This window comes from Corylus avellana, chromosome ca9 (assembly GCF_901000735.1).
Source record: "Corylus avellana chromosome ca9, CavTom2PMs-1.0".
Taxonomy (NCBI): Eukaryota; Viridiplantae; Streptophyta; class Magnoliopsida; order Fagales; family Betulaceae; genus Corylus; species Corylus avellana.
Window position 1 is genome coordinate 20,206,622 of NC_081549.1, and position 13,355 is coordinate 20,219,976.

The 13,355-nt window shown below is 34.9% G+C and overlaps 2 protein-coding genes across 2 annotated transcripts; both read left to right on the plus strand.

The window, feature by feature from the left end:
• The first annotated feature begins 2,311 nt into the window (after positions 1 to 2,311).
• LOC132161899 (glutathione S-transferase U8-like) lies at positions 2,312 to 5,679 on the plus strand. Its single transcript, XM_059572118.1, has 3 exons — positions 2,312 to 2,509; positions 3,819 to 3,936; positions 5,327 to 5,679. Exons 1-3 carry the CDS (start codon positions 2,312 to 2,314, stop codon positions 5,677 to 5,679), a joined length of 669 nt encoding a protein of 222 aa, XP_059428101.1.
• A 2,702-nt stretch (positions 5,680 to 8,381) lies between these two features.
• Positions 8,382 to 9,617, plus strand: LOC132162447 (probable glutathione S-transferase). The gene is made up of 2 exons (XM_059572685.1): positions 8,382 to 8,693; positions 9,246 to 9,617. Exons 1-2 carry the CDS (start codon positions 8,382 to 8,384, stop codon positions 9,615 to 9,617), a joined length of 684 nt encoding a protein of 227 aa, XP_059428668.1.
• Positions 9,618 to 13,355: the final 3,738 nt, after the last annotated feature.

Consider the following 13,355-nt stretch of genomic DNA (forward strand, 5'->3'; position numbering starts at 1 on the left):
TTGAGAACCCAAGTTCTAATTCCATTAAGCCCAAATCGCTTTTTTTATTTTATTTTTTTTAACTGTATCGAGCTTGGGTTAAAATAAACCCATACCCAGTGACCCAAAACAATTGACCCGGATCTTTTATGGGTCTGAAAACCCTACCCGGATCCTTAACTCCCCAACCCGGAAATCCCTAACCGTAGCCGCCGCCCACCTTCTCCTCCCTCATGCCCTGTCCCCGCCGTTCCTCATGCTCTGGCCAGATGACAGGCACCCGTGTAGGGTTGCCGCTGCTCATCCTTTATGGCGACCCTAGCGAAGAACCGCCATTCTGGTGCGAGCAGATGGTGCTGACTGGCAGGTAGCCATGGCTCCGTCACCCACAGGTAGCCCGCACAGGGCTGCCGCTGCTTTGAGCCATAGGCGTTCCTCATCGGGCCATCACTCACTTTATGCGGCCAACGCCTCTGCAGTGGAGGGAAAAGAACCGGAGCTCACCAGTAACTTCAGTGCCAGTGGGTGGTGGCTAGAACCGGATCTCATTTTCGGCTACCCAGGTGCACGTCTCACTACAATGTTGGTCAAAGGGTTCTCCAGAGACAAAGGGCAATTTGGTCAAGGACTCTCCAAAGACATAAAAAATTGTTAGTTTTAAGGCCAAAACAGAAGAGTATATCCAAAAGTACCAAAACCAAACATTTATATACAAAGCATTCTGGACAGTTGTTTAAAAGAAAAAAAATTTTCATGCCTTATTGCAATAGTGAGTGAACAAATAATATATATAAAACTTAACGTTCACAATAACTATTGAAAAAACAAATAACTTTTTTTTTTTTTTGAAAAAAAAAACAAATAACTTAATGCTGAACAAATATGATACCACATGTAAGAATTCTATATATAATTAAATACTAATTAATAATGTAAATTAGCTGCGAAAATAATTTAATTATATAATTATCTCCAAAAGACTCCTCAGCAACAGAAAACCAAAAAATAAAAATATAGAAAGAGGTTCTTCTGACATATGCCTACCAGTGTAATACCATGTAAATTGATAGAATACACATGCCTTATTTATAAGTAGGTCAGGGACCCTCAATCAAAACTGTTACCTTATTTATTCCTCTCATCAAGGGATAAAAATCAAATCAATAATCAATTCAGATTATTTGATTTCACAAAATAAAATCAATAATGAATTCAAATATTTGTTTCCACAAGAATCAAATTAATAATTTAATTCAAAATATTTGATTTCACATAATAATCTTTAATTTGAATAAATTATTAAACACTATAATTATATATACTTTATAATCACAATAAATGTATGTGACATAATGGACATATCTTAAATGGAATTTCTTACACTATAGGTAAACATGTCCTCACACCCATCATCAAAATGGGAGTGTGGAACGCAAACATCGCCATATTGTTGATACCGGCTTAACTTTTCTTTCTCATTCCAAGGTCTCATTTCAATTCTAGGATGAAGCTTTTGACACCGCCACTTTTCTTATTAATCATTTGCCTTCATCAATTAATAAACAAAAATCATCATTTGAATTATTACTTGGTGAGATTCCTGATTATAAATTTCTCAAGACTTTTGGACGTGAGTGTTTTCTTTACTTAAGACCGTATAACACAAACAAATTTTCATTCAGATATTTTTGGAATATAGCAAACCCCACACCAGTTACTGATAAGTGATATCCTCACTGGAAAATTCTATATTGCAAGGCATGTTATCTTCAACGAGTGGGTGTTTCCATTTCAAAATTTTCCATGATCCTTATCTTCACCAAAATCGGTTCCACACTCAACAGAAATTCCTTTTTCAATCTCACGAGTGATCTCCTCTCTGCGCAATGGATCTTCACAAGTCCACACTGGCGGCGGTAGAAGGGTAGAAGGCCTCACAAGTCACAAGGATAAGCTTAGACAATACGTTAACAATGACAAATCAACCTTATACGTACACTTCTACCGTACGTGTTGCCTTTTCTCCGTCAAATATCACCGAAGTCTCCCATCAACAACACTTTCTTGTACGTAATAATATATATAAATCATTATTGACCAAAGTTAAAGGGAGCTGTCGTCTAGTTTTTTCCCCTCAAATATCACCGGAAGTCCCGAATCAAGAACGTAAACGTTCATGTATTAATATATTGAACAAAAGAAAAAAGATAAAATCCACTACGTACAGCCACAGGGGTTAGGATGGTGGTGGTGGGTCTATAAAAGGGCATCAGACCCAAAAGAGGAAAGCACCTAAAAAGTTGAAGTGCAAGAAAGTTAACAAAAAGTGACAATGGCGGAAGAAGTAGTGTTGCATGGTTTGTGGGCAAGCCCTTATAGTCGCAGAGTAGAGGTAGCTCTGAAACTGAAAGGAGTCCAATACAAATATATTGAAGAAGATCTGAGCAACAAGAGTCCTTCGCTTCTCAAATACAATCCCGTTCACAAGATGATTCCCATCCTTGTACACAATGGAAAGCCTATTGTGGATGTTGAAATAATGATTATGGGGGAATATAAGCGGAAGCAATATAGAAAATAAACACAAAGAACTTACGGGTGGTTCGGTGTTAGACACCTACGTTCACCACTCAGAATACCCCTAAGGGCTACATTGTGCTCATTAACTTAATTTGTCTACAATACAAAGGTTCCTATTTATAGGGTAATGTCTAAATACAAGTTTGGTAATCAAATCTCCTTGATTTGATTACAGTCTCAATATATGATTACAATTAACCCATAAATAGAGAATATTTCAATATCAGCATAATTATGGAATATATGGAAAATATAATATATTTTCCATATATTCTAACATCCCCTCTCAAACTCAAGGTGGAATATTTTGGAACCTTGAGTTTGAAATCCGAAACAATGATGACGGCGGTGGTGGAGGTGGGGAACGGGCCGTAGATGATGACGACTGCCGGAGGAGATAGAGGCTAGCGGGTAGCCAGCGACGACGGCAGGTGGTTGGTGAATGCAAATTCTAAAGGCCCGACAACGGGTCAAACTCCAAAATGGGCCGACAACAGGGCAGGGCTAACAATAAGTCAAACTTCAAAATGGGCCGACAACGAGCCAAACTTAAAAAAGGGCCGACAACGGGCCAGGGCTGACAACGAGCCAAACTTCAAAAGGGGCCGACAACGGGCCAAGACTAACAACGAGCCAAACTTCAAAAGGGGTCGACGATAGGCCAAAATCCAAAAGGGGCCGACAACGGGCCAGGGCTGACAATGAGCCAAACTTCAAAAAGGGCCGACGACGGGCCAAAAAAAAAACATGAGCCCACTTGGGCAGTTATCAGATCGGCGCACCGAATCTGACCGGTGTGTGGCGTGCGTGGTGACGCATGGAGGAACGTGGCAGGTGGATGTAGTGGAAGAATGAGATTGTTGGAGAGAACACCAGAAGAGGTCAATGACTTTGAAGGCCACAAGAAAGTGGCTCTGATACTATGTTGAAATAATGATTATGGGGGAATATAAGCGGAAGCAATATAGAAAATAAACACAAAGAACTTACGGGTGGTTCGGTGTTAGACACCTACGTCCACCACTCAGAATACCCCTAAGGGCTACATTGTGCTCATTAACTTAATTTGTCTACAATACAAAGGTTCCTATTTATAGGATAATGTCTAAATACAAGTTTGGTAATCAAATCTCCTTGATTTGATTACAGTCTCAATATATGATTACAATTAACCCATAAATAGAGAATATTTCAATATCAGCATAATTATGGAATATATGGAAAATATAATATATTTTCCATATATTCTAACAGTGGAGTCTGATGTTATTCTTGAATACATCGAAGAGACATGGCAAGAATATCCCTTGTTGCCCGAAGATCATTATGAGAGAGCCAGAGCACGTTTCTGGCGCAAGTTCATAGACAACCAGGTACGTAGTTTAATTATCTTTTCTCTTGATCTTTTACTCAAAAAAAAAAAAAAAATTATCTTTTCTCTTTAACTTCTTTAATTAACTTGTAATATTTGTTTTGCACGTAAACTATTAGAATATTAAGTAAACTAGCACATAACCCCTGCATACTTCATTATAATTTAATTTCAAAAATTTAAACGCATCCCATCTTACTTTTTATTATAAGTTAAAATATGTGTACAAAAATTTATCACACCCCTCTTAATGAAAATATATACTAAATGTTATAGACTAGTACTGAACATGTACTTTTTCTTTTTTGAAGTGTACCAAACATGTATTTAATGAAAAATATAAAAGAAAAAAAATAGTAAGAAGAAAACTTGAATTCTGATTATCAAAATATTAGTAGAAAATTCTAATATTATTGATGTGATACTTATTATATTTCAATACAAATAAAACCCATAAAATTCTAATCATTTCAGAAAAATACAGGGTGAAATAAACAAAATCTTACAAAGAATATATATCATTCATTCTTTTTTGAAATAGTGGTTATTGTTTTCTCATTAAAACAAATCAACCGATGGAACGCCATCATTACAATGTTTGAGATACAATCAAAATAAAATATTTACTTGCAAAATAAAACACATACTTCACTTAATATTTAATGCAATCAAATAAATCTCTTCAACACTTTCAAAAAATGCTAGAAAATCCGAGTAAATCACAAAATCGAAAACAAATCGAATAAAATATTCAAATGAATTAAAACATAAAATCTTATTGGTGTGATACCTATTATATTTCAATACAAAGAAACTTTTTAGAGAAACAAACATAAAAATAATCAATTTATTGTCGTGAAAAATTTATACATAGATACACAAAGATAAATCCAAGCAACAAAATTTTCAATTAAATAGAAACTCTAGACCGAATCAAATACCGTACAAAAATAAACAAAATCTTTTTATTTTATAAGTACCTAATAAAACAAAATATTGCACTCAGCATTTAACGCGATTGAAAAACCGGTTCACTCTTAAAAAATCGATTAAAAAATTATGCATTAAAAAACCAATTTATCCTTGAAAAAAAAAAAAAAGTTCACACCACATGTCACAATATTAAAGCACTTCTGAAAGTAATTCGGCTTTTATATAAATATAAATGATTACTATATTTACCTTCTTCTATTGATTTAAGATTAGACTGATAAATATTATATATATACATTCTTGCATGGCAATCTAAGTCTACCATAGACACCACCACAACTCATATTGACTATCTATTAGTGTCCTTGTATAAACAAAACGTTATATAATTAATCGACTAATAGAAATGGAGAAAAAGGTGCAACTCACACTTAATTTTGAGTTTCTCTTTTTCTTTTTTAGTTCTCGCCGCGTTATTGAAAGCTTTCTGGGGCGAAGAGAACGGACGTGAGAAGGCTTTGGAAGAAGCATCTGGGCTTCTAAATTTTCTAGAGGAAGAGCTCAAGGAAAAAAAGTTCTTTGGAGGAGAGCGTATTGGAATGGTAGACATTGTCGCCAACGTCATAGGCTTCTGGATTGGAACTTTTGAAGAAGGAACGGGGATAGAGTTGTTGACAGTAGACAAATTTCCCAAACTTTGCAACTGGGTGGATGAGTATTTGAGCAGCAGTGTTATCAAGGAAAATCTACCTCCCAAAGACAAACTAATTCCCTTTGTACGATTTCGCTTTGGGGGCACCAGTGCTTCCAAATAGATGAGTTTACAGGGTGCTGCTCACGGCCGGTGAAAATCTTACTGGATAATAATTCACCACTGTAATAAATTGGGCATCTCTTTATGTGTTTGTAATTTCTTTTGATTTGGGTGTCATGGTATATATCATGAATCTTGTTTGTGAGCTGCTTCGCCAGCTTCATGTTTACTCGATCCAAAGCTATAACCATTTACTTCTTTTTTCTCTTTGCGGTTTAAGTCTTTCAAATTTATGTATGTAATAAAATCCCTACTAAAACGTAAACTGAAATGTCTTAAAATGATAAAAATTAACTTCAAACTCTGATTCGGAGGGAAAAACAATGAATTTTGCGCTCAACGTGTGACCCAAAAAAAGGTTTTCAAATTGGGATCTTATGTGCAATTGGTACTCGCCCGTTTAACTAGACACTATGCGATATTGACCGAGTTACACCTAATTTTGGGAATTCTTGGCATGCATTCTTGCACTGGTTTCTCTGTTATGGTATTCTAGTATCATTAATTCAATATCTGACAATTCAACTTTTGTGGAGACTCTTGCATCAATATTATACTAGCCTAAAGAACTTAATTAAATGCCAAATTAACTCTAAACATCTTATTACAAAAAAGAAAATATAAAAATGAAAACTTGAATCCAAAATATTTGGTTCAATTTTGAACATTTTATTGACGTTCATTTAAAAAAATAAATGTGCCATTTCCATTTTTACAATTCATAATTGATTTGGTAAAAGTGTTATCATTTCTCTTGCTCAAAGAGTTCTTCATTTAAAAACCAGGATGGGATGAAAATGGGCTAACATGTTGGGCCTGCTTTTAGATGGTAAAGGAGGCCCACAGACATGAGAAGTAGAATTGGGGCCTAACTTTGAGCCCAAAGGTTATGATCTCTTTATAATCATTTCAGACTCAGGAAACTCGGCCAGGTGGGTCGCCGACTCGCCGGGCCTTCGACAGCCCAGGGGGTGTCAAGAATGAAAGCCTGGCCAGAACCACACGTGCGCCGCTGACCCAAGTGGACCAAGAAAAAAATTGTAAGAAACAAAATTGGAAAATCAAAATTCTAATATTCAATTGGCCATTTTCGGGAATATGAACACATATCTAGATGTTTCTTTATGTTGTACTAGGGGTGTCAAGCAGTTATAAGTGGGGGTTATTAGTTATAACTACAACCGTAGTCCCCTTGGGATAACCGCAACCGCAACCTCTTAGGCGGTTAGCGGTTATTTTATAACCGGCGGTTAGCGATTTTTTAATCCAATAACTGGCAATTTTATAACCGCTATTTTTATATGGGCTTTTAAGCTTTTTTAAGTGTTTTGAGCCTTTAATTGACATATTTTTTTAGCTTATTTTATGGGATTGGCCTATTTTTTGTGCTTATTTTAAGGGTTTAAGGCCGAAATGTCCCAAAAAAGATTAAAAAAAAAAATGCTGTTTTTTGGGGCCAACCAACATTTTTGAATAAAACTTAGCCCAAAACATCACATACGACATTATATATTTCACATACATAGTCATAAATAGCCTAAATCCATTAATCCAAATACAAATGAAAAAAATTTATATATAAATGAAGGCGGTTAGCAATTATAATTTGCTTGTGCTACCCTCGAAAACCGCTAACCACAACTGTCCTAAGTGGTTAACAGTTTTTAATAACCGCTTACCAAAACTGTTAGCGGTTAATGGCTTGTGGTTATAAGTGGTTAGCGGGGCTTATGACCACCCCGTTTGAACAACCCTATGTTGAACCATTGAAAAAGAAAAGAAAAAACCAGATTTTCAAATCACATAATTCCTGGTGGATAGAAATAAACAACTCAAAGAGTTGATTTTGGACCTTAATATTGTGTAATTGTTGTGGGATAAAAATATAATTTTTAATATTATTTTATTTTGATATTATGATAATGTTAAAAATTATATTTTTATTTCATAATATTAACTTAATAGTCTCAATCAACTATTGAAAAAAATAAAAAATTGGTTAGAGCTGTTACATTAATATTACAAAATAATTATATAAAATAAAAATGTAATTTTTAATATTTCAAAGTTTGGTCTCATGCATAGTCTTTTCTTGTTTTGCAAGTGAATATTAATTGCCAATTCAGCCACCTGAAATGAACTGTATCAACAAATTATAAACCAATTGATGAATTAATATAATATAAAACAATTAGACTTAATACTTTGAGGATAATCAAGGAATCATCCAGTACTGCGTAAAGACAATTCCTACAAGTTGCTGATGTCATCTGTAGCCCATTTTCTTGATCAGGAGATCATCAATGACCTATGATCAACCTTCTACAGTTCTACTTTTTGTATTAAAAGATTTGCATGCATGGGGTCGGGGCTGCCGTCTGCCTGCTTTAGAAGAGGGAAACAATATTTATATCCTGTAATAATACAAAGTCATAAATTTTTTTAAAAAAAAATAAAAGCCAAGGACGCACGAAAACAAAGTTAAGGGAGCCGTCGTGTAGCTTTTTCCCCGTCAAATATCACTGGAATTAGGAAGTCCCTTTCAAGAACACGGTCATGCATTAGTATAATATAAATCATTATTAACCCAAAAAAAAAAACAAAAAAACTCTACTACCATGGTGGGTCTATAAAAGGGCATCAGACCCAAAAGAAAGTTAGAGCACAAACTGTTTAAAGTGCAAGAACACGATCGAAGTGACAATGGCGGAAGAAGTATTGTTGTTTGGAGTGTGGGCAAGCCATTTTACTGTCAGAGTACAGATAGCTCTGAAACTAAAAGGAGTCCAATACAAATACTTTGAAGAAGATCTTGACAACAAGAGTGTTTTACTTCTGCAATACAATCCCATTAACAAGAAGGTTCCTGTGCTTGTACACAATGGAAAGCCTATTGTGGAGTCCCAAATTATTCTGGAATACATTGATGAGACCTGGCCAGGCTATCCCATTTTGCCCAAAGATCCTCATGAGAGAGCCATTGCACGTTTCTGGGCCATGTTCATAGACGATAAGGTAGTTATCTTTTCTCTTTTAACTTCCTTAACTTGTAATATTGTTTATTAGAATATTAATTAAATGATTAAATTTATATTATTTTATTAGTATGAGATTAGGAGATAGAAGGAACATTATTTTATCGGTATGAGATTAAATGATTAATGTTATAAATTACAATTTTATCATATAATGATTATTTTACAATGTTGACGTGGCAGTCTCCACCAACTTTTGAATTACTCCTCATTAAAAAGAAAAAAAATTCAAAAGTTAGATGAGACTGTCATATCAACCTTGTAAGATAAAGTTTAGTATATATATAACATTACTCATTAAAACACTATTTATGTAAGAAATTTAAGCTGATAAAGATTATGTATACGTACATATATGCATTATGTACGTGTTCTTGCATGGCAATTTAAGTCTACCAAAGTCAGCCACGAAAACTCAAAATGACTATCTATCAGTGTCCCCGTATAAACAAACGTTATATAATCAACCAAGAGAAATGGAGAAAAAGGTGCAACTCACACTAAATTTTGAGTTTCTCTTTTCTTTTTTTAGTGCACGCCGGCGTTACGAAAAGCTTGTTGGGGTGGAGAGAATGGACGTGAGAGTTGGGATGGAGAGAATGGACGTGAGAAGGCTGTGGAAGAAGCATCTGAGCTTCTAAAGTTTATGGAGGAAGAGCTTAAGGGAAAAAGGTTCTTTGGAGGAAAGAGTATTGGATTGGTGGACATTATTGCTAACATCATCGGCTTTTGGCTTGGAGTTTTTGAAGAAGGATCGGGGGTCAAGTTGTTGACGAGAGACAAATTTCCCAAGCTTTGCAACTGGGTGGATGAGTATGTGAGCAGCAGTATTATGAAGGAAAGTCTACCTCCTAGAGACAAATTGGTTCCCTTTTTCCAGAATTTCTTTAGGGGCGCCAAATGATTCCAAATAGATGAGTATGCACTTTAATTACGGGGTGCCGCTCACAGTTGGTGAAAATCTTACTGCACAATAATTCACCACTGTAATAAATTGGGCATCTCTTTATGTGTCTGTAATTTCTTTTGATTTGGGTGTCATGGTTTATATCATGAATCTTGTTTGTGAGCTGCTTCGCCAGCTTCATGTTTACTCGATCCAATGCTATAACCATTTACTTCTTTTTTCTCTTTGCAGTTTAAGTCTTTCAAATTTATGTTTGTAATAAAATCCCTACTAAAACGTAAACTGAAATGTCTTAAAATGATAAAAATTAACTTCAAATGCTGATTCGGAGGGAAAAACAATGAATTTTGCGCTCTACGTGTACCCAAAAAAAGCTTTTCAAATTGGGATCTTATGTGCAATTGGTACTCACCCGTTTAACTAGATACTATGCGATATTGACCAAGTTACACCTAATTTTGAGAATTCTTGACATGCATTCTTGCACTGGTTTCTCTGTTATGATATTCCAGTGTCATTAATTTAATATCTTACAATTCAACATTTGCGGAGACTCTTGCATCAATATTTTACTAGCCTAAAGAACCTAATTAAATGCCAAATTAACTCTAGACATCTTATTACAAAAAAGAAAATATAAAAATGAAAACTTGAATTCAAAATATTTGGTTCAATTTTGAACATCTTATTGACGTTCATTTAAAAATGAATGTGCCATTTCCATTTTTACAATTCATAATTGATTTGGTAAAAGTGTTAATCATTTCTCTTGCTCAAAGAGTTCTTCATTTAAAAACCAGGATGGGCTGAAAATGGGCTAACATGTTGGGCCTGCTTTTAGATGGTAAAGGAGGCCCACAGACATGAGAAGTAGAATTGGGGCCTAACTTTGAGCCCGAAGGTTATGATCTCTTTATAATCATTTCAGACTCAGGAAACTCGGCCAGGTGGGTCGCCGGGCCTTCGACAGCCCAGGGGTATCAAGAATGAAAGCCTGGCCAGAATCACATGTGCGCCGCTGACCCAAGTGGACCAAGAAAAAAATTGTAAGAAACAAAATTGGAAAATCAAAATTCTAAATTGAAGGATTGTGGTGCTTGGCTCTCTTTGGGTCTGATACCCCTTTATTGAGCCACGATCCAAGAGTTTAGGCTTGTTATTAATACTTATTATGTGGTCATTAATTCTGGAGTCAGTGGTTGTTGCATGAAGACTTGTAGTTGTAGCTATAGCTATTGCCTTGGGGAAGAAGCACTTAAAAAAAAAAAAAAGAAGCTGATATTCTTCTTGTGTATTTTTGCAAATACTATTTTTTGTTATTGTTAGGCGATAATTAAGCCTCTCTGCTTGTAATTGGTTGTCACGTATTAGTCAATAAATCCAATTTTTTCTAAGGACATGGTCAACTAAATACTAAATGGTGGAGTTGTTGGTGGTTGCATATAGGGACTTACCCAGTACTGAAGCTAGAAAATGGATCCGTCACGGGTCAACTTCCGGATTCCATTTGTCAATAGACAATTTCATGCGTCATTCCTTATCTCAGCACCATCGTAGAATGCTATACTGTCGAGCCCTTCACATATCAATAATATTAATTTGGGCACTTTTTGTTTACTCTTTCACCCGTGTGGGTTTCCTCATGCATGCATGTCTAGCCTAAGAATCTGAGCGTACGATTTCACCTATGGCAATTTAAATATAAAAGGGAAATAGGTTTTTTAGGTTTTTTACTTTTAACAAATATGAGAAATATAAATATAAAAGGGAAAAATGCAGTTTACCCCCCTGAAATTTCAGGAGTTTTTCAATTTTAACCCCAAAATTCAAAAATTGGCAATCTACCCCTTGAAGTTTCAAAAATTGGCAATTTAAACCTTCTGTTTAATTTTTCTGTTAAATTGGACGGAAATTAAAAATAAAATTAAAAAAAAAGCCTGAGGGCAATGATGTAATTTCATAGATTTCCGTCCATTTTGACGGAAAAATTAAACGGAGGGTTTAAATTGCCAATTTTTGAAACTTCATGGGGGTAAATTGCCAATTTTTGAACTTTGGGGTTAAAATTGAAAAACTCCTGAGACTTCAGGGGGGTAAACTGCATTTTTCCCAATATAAAAATATAGTGTTTTTGTTTATTTTGCTTAAAGTGTTCCTTGCTGATTTGTCAAGTCTTCATTAGAGGGTACAAATATATTAATTTATGCCAAGACCTTATAGAAGTTATTATCTATTTATTAACAATTTTCAAAACCGGGGGTATTTAAGTCCGTCTCAGCCAGCAAGTCAACATAATTTAGGAATCAACTTTGTACATGAGTTATACTTATACCTACCAATAGACTGCATTGGACTTGGCTTCCATGCGGTAAACCAAACTACCACATAGCCTAACTAATGAGTAGTTTGCCTGAGGGTTCCATTAATTAGGCTAGCATGGACCAAAAAAACGAAAGGAAATTAATTTCGTTAACTCCCATCATCTTCTCTCTTTCTTTTTTTCTACCTAATACTTTTGTCTTGGCGTGAAAGTAAAATATCTTGTGTAAGAAATCTGCATATTTCTGGCCTATTTTGGGTAGTACATTCTGGAATTCTAAAAAATATATGTTGTATGATTGAAATATCATTACTATGATCCTGTTTTCTGCTCTATCTATTTTAGTTTTATATGATATTGAGAATTTCAAGTTTTGCCTTTGATATCTTGCTATAAGTGCATGTTTTGTGCTTGTTAAAATGCACACTCAATCATTTCTTGTAATATGTAAGATTGCTACTTTACATTTTCAAAGTTTTCTCTCACTCGCATTTTTCTTTTTTGGGTTTATTAGTCATAGTATACATGTTCAAAAAAAAAAAATTATTAGCATCCTCTACGGCCACTATTTTTCCCTGGCACATTGACAGATCCCTACTTTCACACACACACAGACAAAAAAAAAAATTGAACTTCAAGTGTACCAGTGAAGATGTTTGAGAAAGAATCACCAAGCCCAAATTAGTCTTTCTATCACAAGCGAATGCACTTCAATCTCAGCAGGCACTCAACATAAATAGAGTACATATGGTGCAGAAAATCTGAAGAATACCCAAAACCCAAAATTCAATAGGATAGGTGTGCGGCCGCTTAAAGAAATACCGGGTATGGTCTGGGTAGAAAAAGAGAACAGTAGAAAAAAAAGAAAGAAAGAAAGAAAGAAGATGATGTGAGTTAACGGAATTAATTTCCGTTTGTTTTTTGGGTCCAAACTCAACAACTGGAATCATGAGTTTGTGAGCAACCATATGTTATCAAGGAATGTCTCCCTCCAAGAGACAAACTAATTGCCTTTTTACGCTAACGCTTCTAAATAGATGACTCACAGTCGGTGAAAATCGCTTGTATAATAATCCACCGCTAAGTAAATGGGCTTTTCCCGTGTGCTTGTAATTTCATCTTATTTTCTGCCATCGTATCATGTCTCTGTTTTTCTTTTTTCTTTTCATTTTGTATTTTTTAGGCTTTTTAAAGTTTAAAATGACCTAAAACAACCAGCAAGTACTGAAGCTCGGTCTTGTTATTCCTTGAAATGATGGTTTCTCATTTCTTTATGTTGGATGAATTTATATCACGTTCAAAGTTTTGGGTCCAAGGTCGAATAATGTATGTGTTAGAATATACAGAAAATATATAATATTTTTCATATATTTTATAATTAAGTTGATATTGAAAGATTTTCTATTTATGGGTTG

Excerpts from the sequence above, each read along its gene's own strand:
- LOC132161899 (XM_059572118.1), top strand. The coding sequence starts at position 2,312 with ATGGCGGAAGAAGTAGTGTTGCATGGTTTGTGGGCAAGCCCTTATAGT. Across the intron at positions 2,510-3,818 it reads ATGGAAAGCCTATTGTGGAT|TCTGATGTTATTCTTGAATA; the intron begins GTTGAAATAATG and ends CTAACAGTGGAG. Across the intron at positions 3,937-5,326 it reads GTTCATAGACAACCAGGTAC|TTCTCGCCGCGTTATTGAAA; the intron begins GTAGTTTAATTA and ends TTTCTTTTTTAG.
- LOC132162447 (XM_059572685.1), top strand. The coding sequence starts at position 8,382 with ATGGCGGAAGAAGTATTGTTGTTTGGAGTGTGGGCAAGCCATTTTACT. Across the intron at positions 8,694-9,245 it reads CCATGTTCATAGACGATAAG|TGCACGCCGGCGTTACGAAA; the intron begins GTAGTTATCTTT and ends TTCTTTTTTTAG.